Source organism: Pongo abelii, chromosome 9 (genome assembly GCF_028885655.2).
Source record: "Pongo abelii isolate AG06213 chromosome 9, NHGRI_mPonAbe1-v2.0_pri, whole genome shotgun sequence".
Lineage (NCBI taxonomy): Eukaryota > Metazoa > Chordata > Mammalia > Primates > Hominidae > Pongo > Pongo abelii.
The window spans coordinates 105,101,689-105,128,106 of record NC_071994.2 but is presented as its reverse complement, the minus strand read 5'-3'; the positions used below and the strand labels follow the sequence as shown (position 1 = coordinate 105,128,106).

The window sequence follows — 26,418 nt, the reverse complement described above, 5'->3', positions numbered from 1 at the left end:
TTAAACAAATTATAACAAATAGCTGAGCAAATAGTTCCAAGTGTACAAATGCTGCCAAAGAAATACCTGGAGTCTGTGCTCAGGACCTCTACGTTCTCTGGGGCCCCCAAAGAGGAAAAACCAATTTTCCCATCTCTTCAGTCAAATTAATAATAATCTATATAAAAGCAATTCAGGCTCCAAGAAGACAGCTTTTTACATTATTATGCAGACAGTTAACTGTTTCTCTTTTTTTTTTCTTCATATTTCCTCAGTAGAGAATGCAGCCAAAATTCGTGAGCACTCAAACTATGCGCCTGGCATCATTCAAAGCCCAACATATGTATTAATTAATATAATTTTCCAAAAAACTTATGAGGTAGTCCTATTATTATTATTATTTTATTTTATTTTTTTTTTTGAGATGGAGTCTTGCTCTCTCGCCCAGGCTGGAGTGCAGTGGTGCGATCTTGGCTCACTGCAACCTCCACCTCCCGGGTTCAAGCAATTCCCCTGCCTCAGCCTCCCGAGTAGCTGGGACTACAGGCGCCTGCCACTACGCCCAGCTCATTTTTTTTGTTGTTGTTATTTTGTTGTAGACATGGAGTTTCACTGTGTTAGCTAGGATGGTCTCGATCTCCTGACCTCGTGATCTGCCCGCCTTGGCCTCCCAAAGTGCTGGGATTACAGGTGTGAGCCACCGTGCCCTGCGAGGTAGTCCTATTATTTTTTTCCATTTTATAGAAAAGACAATTGAGGTGCAGAGAGTTAAGTAACCAGCTCAAGGTCACACACCAAGTAATGGCAAATTTAAAAATCCAGGCAACCTGACAGCCCAGCCCAAACTCTTTATCACTACTCTATTATGCCTTATAATACAGTTAATTTGCATAATCACAAATGAGTCATCAAATGATTTGTCCAAAACAATGGAGCAATCTTTCCTGAAAGGTCCTATCTACCTCCACCTTTAGAGCTGAGGAAAAATAGTGGCAATTCCTCAGTATCACTTTCCCATCTTTTGCCTCTGGACTTTCATCCGAGGGCCAAGCCCAGAGTACCTTGTCACATCATGTGCTCCCTTCAACTGCTGTTCTCTTCCGTTACTGATATCCCACCAGTCTTTCCATAGAAGCCAGACTATGCCTATCTTAGTTCAGAGTGATCTCTTCTATCTCTGAATTCATGCAACAATCACTCTTGGTAGTCACACTCTGAAAGATTACCTTCCTAAATAGGTTTATAGGGAGTGTATGTTTCCCCAAAGTAAACTGCCCAGTGCCTTGCATAGAATTGGTATTCAAAACGAGTTACTGATTGGCCAGTTGATTGATCGAAAGGGTCTCCAGGTCATAGGGAACTGTGAGGTAAGCAGCAAAGCTGGTAGCAAACAGACATTTCAGTTCTTGATTTTATGTTTTTATGTAATTTTAAAAAATCTATGGGTATTATGAGGATATCTGGAAAGTAGTTATTCATTCAATAAACATTTAATATGCCAAGGCATTGTGTTAGGTATTAGAAGTAAAACACACTCTTTCCCATGAGCCCTATACCCAAATTGCCAGCTGCATTCCAGATACAAATCCAGGTTCAAGTCCAAGATTATTGCTTTATCCCACAACACAGAAACACATCTTTCAAACTTGCTCCTGTTCCTCCTCAAACCTCAACATTTCTTACAGGCTTCCCATGACCCATGGGATATATGTCAATGATTTTTGCCATCAAAAAAAAACCAAAAACAATCTAAGTTATACATTAATACTATGAATGAAATAAGGAACAGTAGTAAGATAACCTGCTTCTCACTCTTTGAACAACTTACTAATGCCATCAGGCAACTTTCTCTGTTTACATGTAGCTCTTGTATTAGCTGTGGGACAGCTGCAGTTTTAATTTATTATGTGATAAAAGAGTTTACGACTACTTTCAGAACTTTTTTTTTTTTTTTTTCTGAGACGGAGTCTTGCTCTGTTGCCAGAGCTACAGTACAGTGGCGCAGCCTCGGCTCACTGCAACCTCCGCTTCCCGGGTTTAAGTGATTCTCTTGCCTCAGCCTCCTGAGTAGCTGGGACTACAGGCACACGCCACCACAGCCAGCTAATTTTTGTACTTTTGGTAGAGAAGGGGTTTCACCATGTTGGCCAGGATGGTCTCGATCTCTTGACCTCGTGATCTGCCCGCCTTGGCCTCCCAAAGTGCTGAGATTACAGGCGTGAGCCACCGCGCTAGGCCCCAGAACATTACTTTTTTATTGAGGCTTTTAAGTGGAACAAATGAAGCAAAAGAATTGTTATGCTTTGCCTAGCTTTAGAGATGTAAACGCTTGTGCAATGAAGAAATGTAATTAAATGAAACAAGTTAAATAAACTAACAATTCATATTCATGATCAGTGGTAGAAATGTTTAGTTTTCTGCTACATTTTCAATCCAGAATTAGTTAGCTTATAAATTAAAATACATGGAAAATTGAGGATTCACTTGAATTGCAATGCAACAAATATGAACTAGATTTCTAATTCCTTGTAACTTTTTGTAAAAATTCCACAACTTTTTTGGTATAGATTTTATTATGGATGAAATTTGATCCCCGGTTAGTATTCCACACAAATTTTTAAAACGGCATCTTGGTGTTTGCTTTCTTCTGCTCTAAGTAGGCTCCTTACATTTTTCTTGAATTAATTTGCAAGGTATATGTTTATCTATAAGTTAGTATTAAGATAGAAAAATGATAAATAAAAAATAGTAGAGGTACATAATCTGAAAGAGCATTAAGACATGTCTCCCACACCATAACAGTGGTATAAAACATGAAGGTGACGCCTGATAGGATCCACAATAAAGTAAGAAAATGTCTGTTCATGATTCTTTGCTGAAGGATAGCACATACCAGTAGAATCCTGAAAAAGACAAACCTAAATTATTATCATTATTTTCATTTTTATTTAATTAATTAATTAATTAATTTTTTTTTTTTTTGAGACGGAGTCTTGCTCCGTTGCCCAGGCTGGAGTGCAGCAGCGTGATCTCGGCTCACTGCAACCTCTGCCACACGGGTTCAAGTGATTCTCCCGCCTCAGCTTCCCGAGTAGCTGGGATTACAGGCATGTGCCACCATGCCCAGCTAATTTTTGTGTTTTTAGTAGAGATGGGGTTTCAGCATCTTAGCCAGGCTAGTCTTGAACTCCTGACTTTGTGATCCACCTGTCTCGGCCTCCCAAAAGGCTGGGATTACAGGCGTGAGCCACAGCGCCCGGCCAATCCTAAATTAGTTAGTATACAACTACATTTAAGTGATAATCAACATATTTGCCTATTATGTATTTTCTGTCAAAACAGGAAACATGGATAAAATCTTTGACAATAAATTGGCAGATAATTAATGATTAACTATGATAGGAATACATATGTACTATACTTACATGCATAATTTTTGTCTTTAAGGAATTTATAGTCCAAAGACAAATCCCATCATTTAAAAAAAAGTGCTTTTAAAGTGCTAATATTGCAAAAATTTTATATTTAGCAATTTTCTATCTTTGTTTTCTCTTTTTTTTTTTTAATTTTTTTTGGAGTTGGGAGTCTTACTCTGTTGCCCAGTCTGGAGTACAGTATTGGTACCATCACAGCTCACTGCAACTTTCGCTTCCTGGGTTCAAGCAATTCTCATACCTCAGGCTCCCGAGTAGCTGGGATTACAGGCGTCTGCCACCACACCCCGCTAATTTTTTGTATTTTTTGTAGAGATGGGGTTTTACCATGTTGGCCAGGCTGGTTTCAAACTCCTGACCTCAAGTGATCCGCCCTCTCAAAGTGCTGGGATTACAGGCTTGAGCCACTGCACGGGGTGGGGACTATGTTTCTTTTGTTTATCACTGTGACTTAGCCCAGTACAATAGCTGATACACAGTATATATTTAATAAATGCTTGTTAAGTGACTGAATGAAGATACTTAGAAACTGCTTTGAATGTAATAATATCTTTTGTATAATACTGAAATTCAAGTACCAGATTCTATGTATAAAGACACATTTATGGAATTCTTTTTTTTTTTTTTTTTTTTTTTAAGATGGAGTCTCGCTCTGTCGCCCAGGCTGGAGTGCAGTGGCAAGATCTCAGCTCACTGCAACCTCCGCCTCCCAGGTTCAAGTGATTCTCCTGCCTCAGCCTCCCTAATAGCTGGGACTACAGGCGCGTGCCGCCATGCCCGGCTAATTTTTTGTATTTTTAGTAGAGACGGGGTTTCACAGTGTTAGCCAGGATGGTCTCGATCTCCTGAGCTCGTGATCTGCCTGCCTCGGCCCCCTAAAATGGGATTACAGGCGTGAGCCACCAGGCCCGGCAACATTTATGGCATTCTTATTTATCTGCCCTATAAATGATGGTTTGACAGACTAAGAGAACTGTGCTCTACTCCATCTGAGTCACAGATTTAGCTCTAAAATAAGTAGGCAATGTTATTAGATACAGATGACAGAAAGGAAGCCAGGGAAAAAAGTTCAAACTGTTCTCCAAACAAAAGCATACTCTACCAACTTTTAATTTTAACAAAACTCTAAATAACATTGTCTTTTCTCCTAGGCATAACATTGTCCTGATTGTTAACTCCAGTTGTACAACTCTATTAATAAAAAGTAATTAAATTCTTGGTTGCAAAAGTTCTCTCACACTTACATAGGCTGAAACTTTAAAGACAGAAGAGGTAATTTGTATTTTCTTGGTTTGAGGATTCTTTCGAACACTAAAAAAAGGAAGAAAAGGTGATTTTAACATTTAATAGGCACTGGCATATACATTTAAGTAATGATCCCTTTTAGTATTTAAGTGTTCTTATTCATATAGAACATGGAAATACATACTATCCAACTAAGTGGTTTGAAAAAATGGCATCTGAGGCTTCATCCAAGAATGGGCAAGGTCAACTGAATTGAAATAGCAGAAAATTGAATCTTACAGTTAGAAGGTTTAAAGTCAGTCTGAGACTCAGATGATGAAATTACCTTCCCAGGCGACAGAGACAATTATTGGACAAATAGGGATTTGTAAAAATCAGACTGAAGTGTAAACAGCCATACGGGGTAGATAAAAGCATGCTAGACTGAAGACTTAAACAATGTAAATATAAATGCTAGTTCTGCCACTGACCTGTTCTTTCACTTTGAGTAGGATTAACCTTTCTGAGCCTCAATTTTCTCATATGTAAATTGGGAATAATATGTTCCTTTTAGTATATGAAAATCAAATGAGATAATGTATATAAAAACTATTTGTTGACCGGTCGCGGTGGCTCATGGCTGTAATCTCAGCACTTTGGGAGGCCTAGGCAGGCGGATCACCTGAGGTCGGGAGTTCAAGACCAGCCTGACCAACATGGAGAAACCCCGTCTCTACTAAAAATACAAAAACATAGCCTGTAATCCCAGGTACTCGGGAGGCTGAGGCAGGAGAATCGCTTGAACCCGGAAGGCGGAGGTTGCAATGAGCCAAGATTGCACCATTGCACTCCAGTCTGGGCAACAAGAGCGAAACTCCATCTCAAAAACAAACAAACAAACAAAAAAACCCCAAAAAACCCAAACAACTATTTGTTAAATTATATACTGCTAAGTTATATCATATTACAAATAATTTTTTTCAGTAGCTTTCTTTCAGTTACTCTCCCCACAAAAGATTTCCTATGGCAATATGTAGTGAGAAAGCAAACTAAGGATTGAGAAAATAAGCTACAGATATATATTTATAATTTGTTACATATATATAAATACATATACACACACTTTATATTTATAATGCCTTACAGTTTGTAAAACATTTTTTACCCAATTTTTAACTTTTTATTATTTTTTATTTTTGTAGAGACAAAGTCTTGCTATATTGCCCAAGCTGGTCTTGAAACCCTGGCCTCAAGAGATCCTTCTGCTTTGGCCTCCCAAAGTCCTGGGATTACAGGTGATGGCCACTGTACCCTGCCTCCAAAATACCCTTATATACATGACCTCATTTAAAGATCACACAACTTATTGAGGTAGGCATTATTTTGTCAATTTTATGGACAATATAACTAAAGAAGCTAAATGCTATAATTAAGATAAGCTAAATAAAAGTGGTATTTCTGGGAATAGAATACAGGTGACTCAGAGTCCAGTCATCTTTCTGTTACACCTCAGCTGCTTATCCCTGACCTATACACTCTATAAATATTTAATACATATGTATCAAAGGTATTATTAATGTGTGACATGTATAGGTAAAATTTAAAGGAAGATACCCTCTTCTCTACTTTTTTAGGTGTAAGTACTGCTTCTCCATCTACTACACATGTAAAAGTAATTGGGAGAGGGAGAGAAGAAAGAGGAGGAGGAGGAAAAAGGAAGACTCAGTTTGAGTGGTGTGTGTGTATGTATGGTTGAGCTTGTGTACCTTTTGGGGATGACCAGCCATAGCCATTTCAGGGTTCAAGAAACTTAGGTGGTTTTCATCTCTACTAGATATTTCATTTAGACTTAAACCCAGGATTAAACTGATTTCCAAATATTTCTATGACATAGGTCAAGTTCATTTTCTTTTGATTTCTCTATTGCTTAACATACTGCTTAAAAGTTGAATACTACTTTTAAGATTTTGTGCGTACCCAAGGGATGACTATAACCACTATATATAAAATACTTTGCATACACCTATATAATCACCTAGGTCAATATAAAGAACATATCTATGGTTATATCTAATTCTAAGTATTGATCTGTGGGTGGTTATTTGGTATAAACATACATAAAGATTCACCAAATTGTATGTATATTTATGATTTATTCATTTTACTATACATAAATTATTTCCATTTAAAAATCTGACGAAAGAAAAAACTTTGTAAAAGTGTTTATCAAATCAGTTTAGAGGAAAATTTAGTATTTGATATTAGAACAATCACTTAACACATATAAACATGTACCACAAGTATATCGGCTGGGCACGGTGGCTCACACCTGTAATCCCAGCACTTTGGGTAGCTGAGGTGGGCAGATCGCCTGAGGTTAGGAGTTCCAGACCAGCCTGGCCAACATGGTGAAACCCCGCCTCTAATAAAAATACAAAAATTAGCTGGGCCGTGGTGGTATGCGCCTGTAGTCTCAGTTATTGGGGAAGCTGAGGCACGAGAATCGCTTGAACTCAGTAGGCGGAGGTTGCAGTGAGCTGAGATTGCACCACTGCATTCCAGCCTGTGCGATAGAGTGAGACTCCATCTCAAAAAAAATCAAAAACAAAAACAAAAACAAGTATATTGTTTTAGAAAGAAACCACCATTTGTACATTATTAGATGTTAGTTTCTAATAGAAAGAAATCATATTATGCTATTACCTCTGATCCTACGTTAGTATTACTTTAAAATACCTCTAAAATAATTTGTCTAATTTTTTATAGGCCTAGCAAGAAAGTACAGTTATCATCTGTCCTATATCTCTTAAGAAAAAACGAAAAGGAAATATAAAGTGATATTGATTAGTGCTCTATGGTGTTCTACTAATAATTGCATTATATCAGATCTTTATCCATCACTAATTCCATCCTCTGATTACCATGGTTTTTAAGGATAAAGAAACATAATTTCCATATAATATTTTTTAAAGTGTAATTATATTAATGGTTTGGACATAATATAGCTGTTTCTTGTCAATGTCATTTGCGATTATTTCTGAGGATCAGTCCCATATTGACTCTAAACTCTGGGGTGTCCAGACTATTCTAAGTAACTCTGCACATTTTAAAAAACAAGGACCTGACTGGGTGCAGTGGCTCACACCTGTAATCCCAGCACTTTGGGAGGCTGAGGCAGGTGGATCACCTGAGTCCAGAAGTTTGAGACCAGCCTGGGTAATATGGTGAAACCCTGTCTCTACAAAAAATATGAAAAACTTAGCCAGGTGTAGTGGTGTGTGCTTGTGATCCCAGCTATTTGGGAGGCTAAGGTGGGAGGACTACCTGAGCCCAGGAGGCAGACGTTGCAGTGAGTCGAGACTGTGCCACTGTACTGCAGCCTGGGCAACAGAGTGAGACCCTGTCTCAAAAAAAAAAAAAAAAAAAGATAAAAAATAAATAAAATAGGCTGGGTGCAGTGGCTCACGCCTGTGATCCCAGCACTTTGGGAGGCTGAGGCGGGCAGATCACCCGAGGTCAGGTGTTTGAGACCAGCCTGGCCAACATGGCAAAACCTCATCTCTATGAAAAATAAAGAAATTAGCCAGGCATGGTGGCATGTGCCTATAATCCCAGCTACTTGGGAGACTGAGGCAGGAGAATCCCTTGAACCCAGGAGGTGGAGGTTGCAGTGAGCTGAGATCGTGCCACTGCACTCCAGCCTGGCCTGGGTGACACGGTGAGACTCCGTCTCAAAAAATAAATAAATAAAATTAAAAAAATAAAAAAGGTGTGTTTTATAGGACCTGTTATAATGGATTAAGAAGAAAATATTTTAATAACATTTTTACCCTTTTGTTTGAGTTAGAGACTCCTGAAATCACACTCTATAGTGTGCTCCCAACATGTGTAAACATAAGGGATGGACTGTGCTAGAATGGATTAGGAATAATATTTATCTGCAAGGGCAGGTTAGACACTGTAAAGCAGTCATACTTTTTCTTAGCATCCAAAAATGTAGAAGAGAATCGCAGGTGAGAATCTGGAGAAGGGAATGTTGGGAAAAATAGCAGTTTCTTCAATGTGTAGGTTCTAAACTTAGTTCTACTTCAAATATCTCCAACACAATCTCCTCCTCCACAGCACACAGTAGTGAGGAATTCCACAGGTTCATGTGGCTGATGGGGTACAACGCGTTGTGGCAGCAGTGGTAGTAGTATGTGTGTAAGTGCATGAGTGCGTGTGTGATTGTGTATGTGTAGGGTACACAGAGAAGTATCTTCAGGGAGTGCTAGAAGCAGTCTAGCAGGTTTACATGAACTTCAAATACTTAGGACAGTATGTTTAATATATTAATAGGTATGTGTATGCTTTTTCTGAAATTCTGTTCCTAACATATCTTCTTCCAATAATCTGTATGTGTTGACAATAACTTGTTCATTAAAATCACAGAGAGATTATAGAAACATTTTTCTGTTTTTAAAACCATAAAATAAATTAATTGCATAACTAAATTATGCAGTTTGCTGTATAGCTATATGACACATGGAATGGATATGAGAATTAAGGTGTTGAGTATAAGTAAAGTAACAATTATGAGTCCAATGAGAAGCTAATTCTGGTTTTCTCCTATTAAAGTAAAATTATATTACTAACTTTTAAGACCCTTTGCTTTCTATTGTTTTGCCTACTAAGATGATCCAATATCCTCATAACTGAAAAACCCAACCAAAGAACATTCACTTCAGTTAAAAGAAAGGTACAAATAAGAAATTTGTAAGGTTTTAATTCTCATTTGATCTTCAAAAAGAAAAATACTACTAGAATACCTCAAACTGTATAAGCACTGGGATTAATTTGAAAAGATAAAGATTACATCTACGTGAAAATTCTTCTACTTCTTTGGAACAAAGGTAATAATTGTTTTTACTATTAGTTAAGCAAACTCAAACATCTGGAGGGATCTCTTGTGTTCCCTTCAGATTTAAAAGGAGGCTTGGTAAGAAAAAAAGAAGGCTTGGAAGATGGCAGTTGGTAACAGGTCTGAATGAGGAAAAAAGCAGAAGAGCTAGATGAAGAATGAGGGGACTGAGAACTAAATGAGAGAGAAATCCAGAAATCTTTCTATTCTGGAAGAGAGGGGGAAGGTTATGAGAGGGGGGTGAGGGTAGAGCTTTTTATATGCTTTGGTTGTTAATATGACCACTGAATGATGTTGTGTAATTCCATCATGGTTAAACAAATAATTTATTCTATTAACTAGAGATTTACATATTGTGATCTAGCAACATTACCTCACCAGATCCTTATAGATAAGCTTTGTTGTTTCCAGATATGGGCTAATCACATCTTCATATTGACAAAGGGCTCCACCAAGGCAAAGATGTTTGAAAAGACAAAACAGGAACTCTTCTCTATCTGGTTGGCTGAATATTTCATATTTTTCTGAGTCTTCCACTAGCAAAACCTAAGATGATAAAATTCATCTTAATGTAACATAACTCAAGATTTTAACTTTTATGTTTTCAAAGGTTTCATTTTATAGACTTAAAAATAATCTTACACCTATTTTAAGAACCAATCTTGAGTCAACTGAAGAGAGTAACCTGTAATCTGCATTTATTTGCCTCTATTTTATCATTAGGAACTGACATTCAATGAAAAGAACAAATCAAAATTTAAAACACAGTGGCTACGTCTTCCCTCCTTCCACTTTATTTCTTTATTCTAGTTTATATTTTTAGTAATTGTTTTAGTGTTATGTCACCTCAAATCTTATTTGGAAATAAATAGGAGCATAAATATAAATGAGGACACTTCTCCATCCCATAAGGCCTCCATCTTGGCTTCTACCCAGAGACTAAATGGTCATTTTCTAAGCTCTCTCCTCTTATGGATTTTGGATCACTATTGTTCTTACTCCCACAAGTACTCCTTTTTGAACCATTCAGGTGCTGGAACCTCATATCCAGCTCTCGCTTTCCTGCTCTCCTCTAGTAAGATCACTTCACACATCACCTATTGACATTGACTCTTGCTCTTCTGAGGTCTTGCTACCTCATACAGAAAGCAGAAAACTAGATCCGATGTAGGGGATTTTCTTATGCCATTGGGAAATACAGACCACTGATTCATTTATCGATTGTAGTGGGTATAAAAGGTGACCAATGTAAGACATAACATATATTTTTTCCACTGGATTGTTTATATCCTACCTACTTTGTTTATTTTTTCTTCTTTTAGAGATGGAGTCTCACTATGTTTCCCAAGCTGGTGTCAAACTCCTGGGCTCAAGTGATCTTCTTGCCTCAGCCTCCCTATTTTAAAAAAAGAATGTGAAGGCTGGGCATGGTGGTTCGTGCCTATAATCTCAGCACTTTGGGAGGCCATGGCAGGAGGATCGCTTGAGGCCAGGAGCTTGAGGCCAGCCTGAGCAACACAGTGAGACCTCACCTCTACTAAAACCACCCCCCAAAATAAGCTGGACGTGGTGGCGAATGCCTGTAGCCCTAGTGAATCAGGAGGTTGAGGTGGGAGTATTGCTTGAGCTCAGAAGATGATTGAAGCTGCAGTGAGCCACGACTGCACCACTGCACTCCAGCCTGGGTGACAGAGAGAGAAAAAAAAGAATGTGAAATAGCTAAAAATAAAATATAGATATAATAAGACCCCAATAATAAAGGACAAAAAAACTATGGTCAAGAAATAAAGTGGAAAAAAAAATAAATACATACAAACAACTTTAGATGGGAGGGATGTCAAGATGGTTGACTAGAGGCATCTGGCACTCACTTCCTGAACAAAGTAGAACCAAAATAGCAAGTAGATAATCACACTTCAAAGAGGCATCTAACAGAGAACACTGGAATTCAACAGAGAGGTGACAGGAAACATACAAGCACAGAAGGAGCTGGGATTGGCTGGGAGTCTGGAGAGGCTTCCCAATGCAGGGAAATGGTAAATGAAAGACCCCAGCAGTCTACATTTCTACTGTGGACTCCTGCAATCCTCACCATGGGAGAGCTCCTCAACCCTCATGGGCCCAGAGACTAGTAATAGGCTGCTGCCTGGAGACCACATAATGGCACTGCTCCAGAGAGGAACTCATGCTGGCTGCCACCACCCCTCCCCCACCTCCAAGTCCTAAGCAGCTGCAGGATGGCACCATTTTGAGAATCCAACTCCTACCAGACTGCATCCTTCCTTGGGGCCCAACAGTCCCTGCATCTCCACATCCCTAGAGCCCCAATGACATCCCCAAATGTCCACCCGGACTCTGCACGGTGTCTTGTACCCCGGGGAATGAGTGATGCAGTACACTGAGGAGGCTGCCCTTGAGACAAAGGGAGACAAAGTGTGTGTTCCCCAGAGCCTGAAACCCACTTACCTGGGGCCGCTGTCACTGATAGCAACCTTGCCACCACCAGCAACAGGTCTACCACGCACTTGCATGTTCTCTGACGATGGGGTCTCCCACTCACAGCTGAGGGGCTGAAGCATACACCACTGGCAGCGACCTTGTACCCCCCATTCCTTTGGTAGCAGGGCCACTACACACTTGCATGTGCCCTGAAGACTGGCTCTCCCTACTGTTGCTGCCACTACTGCCAAGGCCACTGTTGCTGGGGGCTGAATTGTGTGTTCTGCAGAACCCAAGAGCCACCTGCCAGTGGCTGCAGCCACTGACAGCAACCCCACCCCACCCCCTGCAGCAGGGCCACAGCTCCCTTGCACATGCCCTCAGGATGAGCTTTCTCCACTCATTGCCCCTGCTGCTTCCATTAGGGGGCTTGAGGATCACCCTGCCCAACTCACAAGAGGCTCCACCTGTATGCACCACTGGAGGACCTGAGGACAGCCCCTCTGGCCTGGCACTGTCCCCCATCCAGTGCCCAAGCACACCCAGGACTCTGGGGTTTGCCCCGTCCCATCCACCACTGCTGACATCTGTGCACTCCTCTTGGGGACCTGAGCACAGGCTTACTCAACTGGCCACCACCACAGCAGCTGGCACCCACCCATACTTGCTCCCTGGGGGCCTGGGGATTGGCCTGCCTAGCATGTCACAGCCACCACTAATATAAGTGTGTACTGCTTGGGAACCCAAAGGTTGTCCCACCACTGCTACAGCCATCATCCATTTAATGCACACTGCCTGAGGACCCAAACACACATCCACACACCAAGCCCACCACTAACACTGCTGGCACATGAGCAAGCTGCGTGGAGGCCCAAGAATCAGCCTGCTTGGACCTGCTAACACCACTGCCTGCCTATACTGCTCAGGGGCCCAAGGACAGGTGTGCTTTGGCCAGCTGCTGCCACTACTAGAGCCCAAAAACTGGCCTACCTGTCCCCAGCAAAACCTCACCCCAGTCTCTACTAACAATTGCAACCTAAGCCACTGAGGAAACCACAGACACCAGTGATGCTGAGTACACCTGAATAAATCATATGGAGACTACACTACTGCATACACCCAGAATCAAAACCAAAATGCTCTACCCAACCACCACCATAAGTACATCTTCGGGAAAAAGTCTTCTAAAAAAGCCAATCCAATAAATTCAAAGAAGTGACTGTTAAACTAGATGCGCAGATATTAATATAAGGACACAAGAAATACAAAAAAGCAAGAAAAGATGACACCTCCAAAAGAACACAATAATTCTCCAGCAACAGATTTAATAAAAAATAAATTTATGAGCTATAAGAAAAAAATTCAAAATAATGATATGGCCAGGCATGGTACCTCACACCTGTAATCCCAAAACTTTGGGAGGCTGAGGTGGTGGATCGCTTGAGCCCAGGAGTTTGAGACCAGCCTGGGCAACATAGTGAAACCCTGTCTCTAGTCCTAAAAAACAAATTCTCCCAAAAAATTAATGATATTAAAGAAGCTCAGTGAGATACAAGAAAGCACAGATAAAGAATACAAAGAAATCAGAAAAACAATTCGGGATATGAATGAGAAATTCACCAAAAAGATAGATATCATTAAAAAGCACCAAACAGAAATCCTAGAACTGAATAATTCAATGAATGAAATAAAAGATTCAATTGAGAGTTTCAACAATAGACTACATAAAGCCAAAGAAAGAGTTTCAGAACTGGAAGACAGGTCTTTTGAAGTAACCCAGTCAGACAAAAAAAAAAAGAGAAAAAGAATGAACAAAGCCTACATTACATATAGGATACCATAAAGCAAACCCAGTTTTGAATTATGGGTGTTCCAGAAGGTGAAGAGAAGCCCAAAGGCTTAAAAAAAATCTATTTAACAAAATAATATCTGAAAACTTTTCAATTCTAACAAGAGATTTAGACGACCAGATACAGGAACCTTAAAGATCCCCAAATGAGTACTACCCAAAAAGGTCTTCTTGAAGGCACATTATCATCAGACCATCAAAAGTTAAAGAAAAAGAATTCTAAAAACAGCAAGAGAAAAGTGTCTAGCCACATATAAGGAAACCCTCAATAGATTCACAATGGATTTCTCAGAAGAAATCTTACAGGCCAGTAGAGGATGGGATGATTCAAAGTGCTCAGAGAGAAAACAAAGAAAAAAACTAGCAGCCAAAAATACTATACCCAGCAAAATTATCCTTCATAAATGAAAGAGAAAGTATTTCCTAGACAAGCCACAATGGAGAGAATTCATCATCACTAGGCCTGCCTAAGAAATGGTTAAGGGAGACCTATACCTGAAAGCAAAATTTGAAAACACAGAAAGGATTCAAATATTGCCACTAAAGAAAACCACCAAACCCCAAAGATAAACAAAAAGAGAAAAAGGAACAAAAGATATACAAAATAACCAAAAAATTTAACAAAATCACAGAAGTATGTCCTCACATATCAATAATAACCTTGAATATAAACAGACTAAATTTTTCACGTAAAATGTGTAAACTGGCTGAGTGGATTAAAAAAAAAAAAAAAAACTTGATCCAACTAACTATATGTTGCCCATAACAAACTCACTTGACCTGTAAATAAAACAGTAAAAAGGGACAAAGAAACTCATTATATAATGCTAATGGGGTCAATGCAGGCAGAGGATATACTGTTCTAAATATATATTCATCCAACACCAGCAGACATAAATATATAAAGCAAATATTATTAGAGCTAACAGAAGAGATAGACTCTAATACAGTAATAGTTGGAAAATTCAACACCCCACTCTCCACATTAGACAGATCATCTAGACAGAAAATTAATAAAGAAACACTGGATTTAAACTGCACTCTAGACCAAACAGACATCTACAGAACATTTTATCCAACAGTTACAGAATATCTATTCTCATCAGCACATGGAACATTCTTCAGGATAGACCATATGCTGAGTCACAAAACAAGTCTCAACACACTTAAAAAATTGAAAACATACCAAGTATCTTCTCATACCACAATGGAATAAAACTAGAAATCAATAACAAAAGAAATTTTGGAAACTATACAAATACATGAAAACCAACACACATTCCTGAATGACCAGTGAGTCAATGAACAAATTCAGAAGAAAAATTTAAACTTTCTTGAACAAATAAAAATGGAAATATAATATACCCATGCCTATGGAATATAGCAAAATTAGTGCTAAAAGAGAAGTTTACAGCAATAAATGCCTACATCAAAAAAGTACTAAGACTTCAAATAATCTAATGATGCACCTCAAGAAACTAAAAAAGCAAGAACAAACCTAAGTTAGCATAAGGAAATAAATACCAGAGCACAAATAAACAAAATAGAGACAAAAACAAACAAACAAACAGAAAGGAACTCTAGATGGAGAAAGGCTATCAAAATTGTACATTACACTTAACACTACCACACAAGGGAAAGAGGAAAATACAATGAATTATACAACAATCACTGTCTAGTAGCAAGTGCACTTAATTGTGAAAACTGATTAAGCTCATTCACAGTCTCTACAGAAAACTTACCAACAGGTCATTGCATATAAGAAGTATTTAAAAAACTCAACTCTATGGTGTTGTCCATACGCAGTTTATTTTTAATGCCTTGATGAAAATCAAGGTTAGGTATGTCTAGGAAAATATAGGTAAGGGAAAGCAGTCCATACTTAATTGCTTTCTGGGTGTGCCACATGTAACACTTGCACATCTCCACTTCCTTCTTTCCTCCCTCTTTCCCTCCCTCCCTCTGTAAGAAAATGATGATGTGTTATTGAGGCCCATGTTTGCAACTATCTGAAGATCTGGCTTAAGAGAAAGGTGAATAAAGTACTTAGGAATGAATAGTTAACACATTTCTTACATGAATACTCTCATATATTGAACTGATTAGGCTGTGCAATTTTTTGGGGGTGGAGGAGACAGGGTCCCACTTTGTCACTCAGGCTGGAGTGCGATGGTGCCATCTTGGCTCACTGCAGCTTCAACTTCCTGAGTTCAAGCAATCCTCCCACCTCAGCCTTCCAAGTAGCTGAGACTACAGGTACACGCCACCATGACCAGCTAATTTTTTTTCTTTTTTTAGATGGAGTCTCCCTCTGTCACCCAGGCTGGAGTGCAGTGGCGCAATCTCAGCTCATTGCAACCTCCACCTCCTGGGTTCAAGTGATTCTCCTGCCTCAGCCTCCCTAGTAGCTGGGATTACAGGCGCGTGCCACCATGCCTGGCTAATTTTTGTATTTTTAATAGAGATGGGGTTTCACCATGTTGGCCAGGCTAGTCTTATACTCCTGGTCTCAAGTGATCCACCCGCCTCTGCCTCCCAAAGTGCTGAGATTACAAGCATGAGCCACCATGCCCGGCTAGGCTGTGTAATTTAAAAAAATATAATAAATTTAAAAAAATATAATAATTTTAAAAAATTTTTTGGAATGAATGTGAAAACCTAATATTCTATGGCTGTTCTCCCTCTCCATTCACATACAGATCTCTTCAGCTATGTAGCTCTTAGACAGAGGTCACACTTCTGAGCCACAGTCAGGAAAGTGGTTGTTATTAGTACTCACATTACAATGAGCCAATACACTCTGTAGTGCTGCACAATGGGGGACCCTTTTTAGTTCAGGCTGAAGCTGGATGTTAGTTTTATTTTTTATCAGCCAGAAAGCAACCAAGTTAAAAGCCTTTCCTCCCTATTGCCACAGAGTAGCAATGAACCCAAGAGCAAGCCATACAGGCAACTAGTAGAAAAACACTGAGCTTCAGCATTTCATGAATAGAGGTGCTATTCATGGCAATAAATAAGACAGACAGCAAGCAGTTTTGCAGAGTATTCTGTTGGAAAACTAATACTTCTTTTTTAAAAAAAAATGTCCACTGATGATGCTTTTTCTGTAGAAGTGACAGTGAATTATCTAAAATTAGAGGTAAGGGTCTTTAGACCCTTATGCCAGAGAAGTGTGAGAGAGAAGAGCTGACAGTAGTACCCAAAAGGAGGGAAACCCAGACCAAACATTTCCTGATTAGTAATTTCCAATCCTTGGTAAGGAGAAACAGAAATTATATCAGATCCTTACTGTATAGTATTTTTTGTTTTGTTTTGTTTTGTTTAATTTTTTCTTTTGAGACGAAATCTTGTTCTTTCACCTAGGCTGGAGTGCAGTGGTGTGATCTCAGCTCACCACAATCTCTGCCTCCCGGGTTCAAGGAATTCTTGTGCCTTAGCCTCCCAAGTAGCTGAGATTACAGGCACCCGCCACCACACCTGGCTAATTTTTGTGTTTTTAGTAGAGACAGGGTTTTGCCATATTGGCTAGACTGGTCTCGAACTCCTGATCTCAGGTGATCTGCCCACCTTGGCCTCCCAAAGTGCTGGGATTACAGGAGTAAACCACCACGCCCAGCCATGTATATTATTTATATTATCTTATGTTAGATATACTTCATTTACCTAAGAGCAAACTATATGTAGTCTCATTCAACTGTGTGTGTTTGGGTATTCTCAGTCAGTTAATTTTATTTTCTTCTTTAACTAAGTTAATGAGTGCTTTTAGGTATTGCCTTAGTGTAGACTGGTTGGATGCCTCCTGTTCTCCTACAGACAAGATTCCTGTGTCCGGAATGATGGATCAGTAGCTTCCCTAGTTCACTGCTATCTGGATTTGTAATACATCAGACTTGTACATCTCCCTTCTCTCTTAATTGAGGATAATAATAACAGTAGTAATTAATAGTAGTTGTTAATATTTTGGAAAACTTACTAAGCTCCAGCCATTGTGCTAAGCAGAGTAAGTGCATTATCTCACATAATTCTCACATTATGCCTACTTTATAGATGAAGAAACTGAAGCTTAGAGAAGTTAAGGATCAGTTACTAAGTGACAAAGACTGGATTTGAACATATGGCTATTTGACATGAAAGCCCTCATTTTTAACTACTTTAACACTCTCAATAATTGTAACAATGTTAATATCAATAATACATTTCTTTTTTCTGCTTTTTAGAGACAAGGTCTCACTCTGTTGCCCAGACTGGGGTGCAGTGGCACAATCATAGCTCACAGCAGCCTCAAACTCCTGGGCTCAAGCAATCCTCCCACCTCAGCTTCCCAAGTAGCTGGAACTACAGGTGCACTCCACTGCACCTGGCTTATTTCTTAATATTTTTGTAGAGATGGGGGTCTTGCTCTGTTGCCCAAGCTGACATTTCATTTTAGCAGCATGTGATATTTCTAAAAGGTACATGTAAATTCTTCAATTAATTTTCTCAATGATTTTAGGAAGAAGGTAGAATGGGCACTTTCATCTTCATATTGTATATATAAGACCTTGAGGCTCAAAAGATTGAGAAGTTTGCCTAAGATTATTATCTTCTAAATAATAAATCAGGAATCAGGTAAGTAATCTATACATTTTAATTCCAAGTTCGGTGTACTTTTCACTAAAACAAAATTGAATTTAGTTAATCCAATGGCTTTGTTGATATTAGCAATGAGATAAAAAGATTCTTTTACTCCTGGGATGTTTTTATTTATTTATCTAAGTTTATTTTTGAGACAAGGTCTTGCTCTGTCGCCCAGGTTGGAGTGCAGTGGCATGATCACAGCTCATTGCAGCCTTGACATCCCAGACTCAAGCAATCTTCTCACTTCAGCCTTCCGAGCAGCTGGGACTTCAGCCTTCCGGGCAGCTGGGAATACAGGTGTGAGCCACCAGCCTTGGCTAACTTTTGTAGTTTTTGTGGACAGGGTTTTGCTATGTTGCCCAGGCTGGTCTTGAACTCCTGGGCCTAAACCATCCACCCGCCTCAGCCTCCTAAAGTGCTGGAATTACAAGTGTGAGCTACTATGCCCAGCCCCGGGATGTTTTTAATATTCATTTGATAAGTTAAAAGGCCCACACTGAGCAAAAATGGCCTTATTAAATAGGCCAGGACTTCCCTGCTTCAGCACTATAGATATTTTGAGCCAGATAACTTTGTTGTGACTGTCCTGTGAGTTATATGACGTTTCGCAGCATCTCTACCCATCAGATGTTAGTAGCACCTATTTGAGAATTACTGAAATACACAAATAATTAAGTTGACGGTTAAAGTGCCATCTAAGTAGAAATCTACCAATGTTAGGATTATTACTGATCATTACTTATAAATAAGTGGTATTTTATGACAAGGTATTTTATGCTTTAAGCAGGCAAAGTTTTTGACATTTTTGCATTTCCTGAAATAAAATTCCACTGCAAAATTTTAAAATTCTGTACTTACTCTTCGTAACTCATCAGAAATGAGAAATGGATCACAAAAAGAATCTAAACATTTAACAATATGTCCACTGTCTCGTACAATATCTTCATCATATAACCGATGAAAAAATGACATTGAAAGCTGTGTGCAAGGAACATTTATAGCTTCAATTTTTTTCACTTCTGTTCCTGAAAAAAGATATTTTATAAAGAATGGAGATAGAAAAATTAATTTAGTATTCTCAACTATTTCCAAAATAAATCGCTATGCAGAAATTCTAAGAAGTTAACAAATATGACATTTTTGATATATTTAAAATATATATCAGTTTATGAATTTTATTAAATTCTTATTTTGTAGCTTCTTCATTTTTGTTAATCATTAAGAGTTTATAACAAGACCAGGCATGGTGGCTCATGCCTGTAATCCCAGCACTTTTGGAAGCAAAGGAGGGCAGATCACTTGAAGTCAGGAGTTCGAGACTAGCCTGGCCAACATGGCGAAACCTCATCTCTACTAAAAATACAAAAATTAGCCAGGTGTGCTAGCACACACCTGTAATCCCAGCTACTAGGGAGGCTGAGGCAGGAGAACTGCTTGAACCTGGTGGGCAGAGGTTGCAGTGAGCCAAGATTGCGACACTGCACTCCAGCCTAGGCTGCGTCTCAAAAAAAAAAAAAAAGTTTATAACAAAATCTCACCATTTCAGGACTAGATGAATATAAATTAGAGGATACTTAAAAATGAAATACGTTTTTGAAAAATGTAGTAGAGGATTCTTAACGCGTATATTATCAGAATTGCCTATAAAAGCATAGGAATTGCTTTGTATGATTTTTTATTCCTACTATGCTTAACGCTTTATAACTCACTTTTTTTTTTCTTTGAGATGGAATTTTGCTCATTTCCCATGCTAGAGTGCAATGGCGTGATCTCGGCTCACCACAACCTCTGCCTCCCTGGTTCAAGCGATTCTCCTGCCTCAGCCTCCCGAGTATCTGGGATTACAGGCATGCGCCACCATGCCTGGCTAATTTTGTATTTTTTAATAGAGACGGGGTTTCTCCATGTTGGTCAGGCTGGTCTTGAACTCTCGACCTCAGATGATCTGCCCGCCTCGGATTCCCAAAGTGCTGGAATTACAGGCATGAGCAACCGCGCCTGGCCACAAAAATTTTAATTGATGAGCATTTGTAAAGTCCTTGAGTGTATCTTGAAAACATTTTCTCTTCATTTAAAAATTTCTTAGCAGGTGTGGTGGGTCACACCTGTAATTCCAGCACTATGGACAGCCGAGGCAGGTGGATCACTTGAGGTCAGGAGTTCGAGACCAGCCAGGCCAGGAGTTCGAGACCAGCCTGGCTAACATGGTGAAACCCTATCTCTACTAAAAATACAAAAATTAGCTGCATGTGGTTGCAGGCTTCTGTAATCCCAGCTACTCGGGAGGCTGGGAAGTGGAGTTTGCAGTGAGCCGAGATGGCGCCACTGCACTCCAGCCTGGGTGACCGAATAAGACTCCATCTCAAACAAACAAACAAACAAAAAATTTCTCCCTTGGGGTCTCATTTATAGTATTTACTACAAAAGACGGTTTTCTAAGTGAAGGTAAATTTCAAATCAGGCCCTAATCAAATTATCAAAATTCAGAATTACAGAAAACTGAAATAACGGCATTTCGTCTATTTTCCTCTTGTAGACTTAATTTTGCCCCATCCTCCATTCCCTATCCCACACTTATTTCCTGAATTTATCATTCAGGGATGGATTTTCTGCTACTAGAGGTTCCATTAAATTACAGAAAGTCATAAAGATTAAAATGAATATTTTTATTATTACCTCCATCGATCACTGAATCAGTCTCTATGTACAAACATATACACACACTCTCATTCTGATAGAAGAGGGGTGGTGTTCTTTTGTTCAAAGTTCTAAGATTGTAGACCTAGGTGTGGTGGCCCTCGGTGTATCCCTACCCTGGATACATTTGCTGGATCTCTGACCTGAGAAGTAGCTTGTGCTTAAGAAGAGTAAGTAATGCTGGTAATGTTTACACTAGCTCTTTTGGCTGTCCACTTGAGAGTCATGCTAGGACCTGTTATTCTATGTCCTGAGCTGGGCTCATGTGGAGGCATGAAGGATGCCTGGAGCCAGGAACTATATATGCCTCAGTAATTGCAAAACTGTGTTGCTAAGAAGCTTCCTTTGTTTAGAGGTAAGATCCTCTGAGAGATTAGATAAAGAAAAAAGGAGACCAGAGGAAATGATAAGAGGAGTTCTAGGTGATGTTGAAAGACCAAAATAACAAGAGCAGTGTAGAGCCTGATAGTTTCTGAAGATTGGTCAGTGGACACAGAAGGAGGGACTGACATCGGGCATGCCATTTTAATTAGCCTACCCTAGCTCTGATTTGGGGAGTGGAAGGAGGGTTTGGATGGTGAAAAAATATGATTAAGTTCAAACCACTTAATAAGAGATATGAAAATAGCATTTGCTGTGGACTGAATTCTATCCCTTCAAAATTCATATACTGAGACATAAAAAATAGCATTTTCTATGGACTGAACTGTATGGCCAAATATTCATATATTGAAGTTCTAACCCTCAACGTGATGGTAGTTGGAGATGGGGCCTTTGGGAAATAATTGGGTTTCAATGAGGTAGAAGGAGGGATGGTCATGGGACTTCAAAATATGAATTAGGAAGGACATAGTTCAGTCGTTGAGTCTATAACATGTAACCACTAGGACCCCAATTCATGTTCTTCTCACATGCAAAATATACTCATTCCATTCCAACAGCCCCACAAACTTTTTTTTTTTTTTTTTCCTTAGACAAGGTCTCACTCTGCCACCCAGGCTGCAGTGTGGTGATGTGATCATGGCTCATTGTGGCCTCAACTTCCTGGGCTCAAGTGATTCTTCTGCCTCAACCTTCTGAATAGCTGGGATTACAGGTGTGTGCCACCACAGCCAGATAATTTTTCGTAGAGATAGGGTCTGCTGCATTGCCCAGGCTAGTCTCAAATGCCTGGGCTCAAGTGATCCTCCCACCTTGGCCTCTCAAAGTGTTGGGATTACAGGGGTGAGCCACCTTGTCCTGCTCCCAAAATTTTCACTCATTCCAGTATCAACTCTAAAGTCCAAAGTTTCTTCTAAATATTATAAAAATTGGATATGGGTAGACTTGAGGTATGATTCATCCTAAGGCAAAATTCCTCTTCAGCTGTAAACCTGTGAAGAAGGACAAGGTATGTGTTTCCAAAATACGTAGGTGGGACAGACATAGGCTGGTCATTTCCATTCCAAAAAGGAGAAACAGGAAATAAGAAAGGGGTGACAGGTGTCAAGCAAGCTCTTAACTTAGAAAGTCAGATTCCTTTAGATCTTAAATGCTCAAGGATAATCTTCTTTGGTTTGATACTCTGCCTCTGGACCCACTGAGGTGGCAGTCTTGCTTCTACCCTGGTGGCGGTAGGGCCCTGAAGGCTCTGGGTGGCCCAATCTCCAAGGTTCCACAGGGCCAACTTAGCCCGTATGCTCTGCAGGGTGGCCCTGCCTCCAAGGCTTTGGTTGGAGTCCATCTGGCCTGTTGAAATGGAGGCAGTGTCCCTGATGGCCCTGAAGATCTCTGAATTGCTTCGGGGTCTTTCTAACCTTTTCTTGAAGAATAGCGCATGTTCACAGCCCAATAGCTCTATGGTCCAGTCTTGCAGGATCTAAGAAGTCCAACAGCCTTCCTTCATCTCATCTCATTGTTCAAACTAGCAGAGTCTTTGCTGCTGATATAATTCCATCTCTGTTCCTGACTTCTGTTGAAATGGCTCATTAAGTCCATGAGTTATACCCATGATCTCTTCATCAAATGGCTGTTCAGTGTTCTGAACAGTGTTCTCTTCAGAACAAACTTTCTCATTTTTTACAATAATGATAGGTTGAAAACTTTCCAAATCTTCAAATGTTTGTTCATTTTTGGTTAACAATTCGTTCTGCATTTCATCTCTCTTCTTTCATACTTTACTATAAGCAAGACATTACTTTAAGACTTTGCTTAGAAATCTCGTCAGCTAAATCTCCAATTTCATCACTTATAAGTTCTACCTTCCATAAAAGAATAGAAAACAGTTCATCCAAGTTATTTGCCACTTTATAACAAAGATCACCTTTACCCCAGTTTCCAATAACATATCCCTTATTTCCTTGGGAGCTATCACCAGAATGGCCCACAGTGTCCGTATACATGCACCTCAAGCTTCCATCCATCATTCAGTTCCAAAGCCACTTCCACATTCTTAGGTATTTGTTACAGCAGCACCTCACTTCTCAGTACCAAGATCCGTCTTAGTCAGCTTGGGCTGCTATAACAAAATGCCATAGTCTGGGTGGCTTAAACAATAGACATGTATTTCTCAAAGTTTTAGAGGCTAGAAAGTCCAAGGTCAAGGTCCAGATGATTCAGTTGCTGGTGAAGGCACTCTTCTTGGCTTGCAGAAAACTGTCTTCTTTCTGTGTACTCAGATGGCTCTAGTGCTTTTACTTCTTCTTATAAAGGCATTAATCTCATCATGAGGGTCCCACCCTTGTGCCCTCATCTAAACCTAATTTATTTTCCAAAGGCCCCATCTCCAAAAACCATCACATTGAAGGGTTAGGGATTAAACATATGAATTTGGGGGTGGGGACACAACTCACTCCATAACACATGCTATTTTTTATGTAGGAATTTCATTAAATTATGTCCCCAGCATTTATAAGACATGTAATGCATCACTGTGATCACATACAGAAAGAATACAGTTTTTCCCTAGTACTAGCATTATAAAACACTGGGTGCCTCCTTATCATTTGGTGTCTTAAGTTAGTACTTTTATGGCAACCCCATCAACTTGGAAGTGACAGAGGCAGGAGAGTGAAGTGGTGAATGTCTTCAATTCTGAATCCTCTGCTCACTCAGTCGAGTAAAACTGCACACATTACTTAGCTTATGCCTCTGACTATTCATTTGTAAAATAGTGATATATAATACTACCTTTCTTGCATTGTTTCATGAATCAAAGGAGGTAATGTGTATGATGCCCTTAGCTGAGCACATAGGAAGCAACCATTATATGTTATTAAAAAAAGACAAAGTGTATCTAAACATAGCAGCTATGGCGGCTGGCTGAGAGGATAAAACAGCACCGACAACTGGCAATCTCCAGGGAGTGCAGCACAGTGAAGGAGGTTCCATCATCACTTTCTTTAGAACTGGTTCACTTCCCAAAAGAATGTCTCTTCACCTATTTAAAAAAGCTGCTTCTTTTGCTTTAAAAGGGCCCCAGAGGAAAATAAGAGGGGGTGTATCAGAAAAAGAAATGTAGCAGAAAAAGAAAAAGTAAAAGGAGATAAAAATGAGGTAGTGGAAGAGTACTAACATTCCACTAGAACTTCTACTTCTGAAATAGTGTTATTATTCTTCTGTCCTATTTTTCAGAGTATTTGTAATTCATCAAGTCAGGCACATGAGACATTTGAGAACCTCTTTTTGCAATGATTTTTTCAAAAATTAGTACAAAATGCTATTTTGTGTATGTACTAACATGGGGAGAGGGTTGAGCACTTACTTCAGTGAGCCTTATTTTTTCAAATAGATTGACTGAAGTTACGGTAAACATGTTTTATAAACACTGTGATACATGGCTCTGATTATTTCCTTTTGAAAATTTTGAGTTGGGTAAATATATTCTCTCAGATACTCAGTTTAATTTTGTAAGGAGTCTGTACCAGCTTTTTGCTCTATAAATTTTGCAGGAGTCTTTAGCCAAAAGCAATAAAATCTGACCTACTAAGTCTAACATCATGAGCTGTTTGTAATCTTGTTCTTGACTAATACTTTAAGTTACTTTTGTGTAATTTACCAAAATACATCCCTAAACAAAAAAATCTAATTTAAAATGCATTTTATTGAGTATAAATCCATATCACCAGATTCTTCTAAATGGAACGTTGCTTTTATTCATTCTGTTGCTAAGATACCTCAACCTAAAATTTAAAATATAGCTTTCATTTTTTTTTCCAAAATAGTCTTATATTAACTCTCTGCTTTCTTCCTTGACCCAAGAGTTATTGAAGGGACTTAAGTGAGTGTTATTAAGTGTTTAAGTGTTTGGGTAATTTTCTTAAAAAAAATTTCTGACTCTTTCAATGTATTATGAAATAATACATTATGAAAATATAATCTAACTAGGCGCGGTGGCTCACACCCATAATCCCAGCACTTTGGGAGGCTGAGGCAGGTGGATCACTTCAGGCCAGGAGTTCGAGACCAGCCTGGTCGACATGGTGAAACCCTATCACTACAAAAACAAAAACAAAAAAAACAAAAAAAAATTAGGCTGAGCACAGTGGTTCACGCCTGTAATCCCAGCACTTTGGAAGGCCAAGGTTGGCACATTTACTTGCGGTCAGGAGTTCAAGACCAGCCTGGCCAACACGGCGAAACCCCGTCTCTACTAAAAACACAAAAATTAGCTGGGTGTGGTGGCACACACCTGTAATCCCAGCTACCTGGGAGGCTGAGGCAGGAGAATCGCTTGAACCTGGGAGACGAAGGTTGCAGTGAGCTGAGATCACGCCACTGCACTCCAGCCTGGGTGACAGTGAGACTCTGTCTCAAAAAACAAGCAAGCAAAAAACCAAAAATTAGCTGGGAATTAGCCGGGTGTGGGGGCCCACGACTGTAATCCCAGCTACTGGGGAGGCTGAGGCATGAGAATTGCTTGAACCCAGAAGGCACCACTGCACTCCAGCCTGGGTGACAGAGTGAGACCCTGTCTCAAAAAAAAAAAAAAAAAAAAAGTCCTATGGTTGGCTGATTCCTCTGTGAGAAATCAATGTACCCATGTACTCATCTCAATTTAGATTTTGCCTAAATATCCCTATATCAGTGGACTCTTTACTGATCTTTTCCCTCTGGGCAGAACTGACCACTCTTGCCCACACTTTTTAATTTTTTTTTAGTTTTTGAGGCAGTCTTGCTCTGTCACCCAGGGTGGAGGGCAGTGACACAATCTCAGCTCATGGCAACCCTCCACCTCCCAGGTCCAATCAATTCTCCTTTCTCAGCCACCAAGTAGCTAGTATTACAGGTGCTCGCCACCA

At 39.5% G+C, this 26,418-nt stretch overlaps 1 protein-coding gene across 1 annotated transcript in view; it reads right to left on the bottom strand.

Annotated features, from left to right (window-relative positions):
- Nucleotides 1-1,385: 1,385 nt before the first annotated feature.
- The window catches only part of CFAP300 (cilia and flagella associated protein 300), a 37,753-nt gene continuing 12,720 nt past the window's right edge, over nucleotides 1,386-26,418 (bottom strand). The window contains exons 4-7 of the mRNA XM_002822391.6: nucleotides 19,301-19,467; nucleotides 9,911-10,083; nucleotides 4,658-4,724; nucleotides 1,386-2,882 (exon numbers count right to left, since the gene is read on the bottom strand). Coding sequence (XP_002822437.3) covers nucleotides 2,754-2,882; nucleotides 4,658-4,724; nucleotides 9,911-10,083; nucleotides 19,301-19,467 — 536 coding nt within the window. The 3' untranslated portion in view covers nucleotides 1,386-2,753. The remainder of the gene's footprint in view (nucleotides 2,883-4,657; nucleotides 4,725-9,910; nucleotides 10,084-19,300; nucleotides 19,468-26,418) is intronic.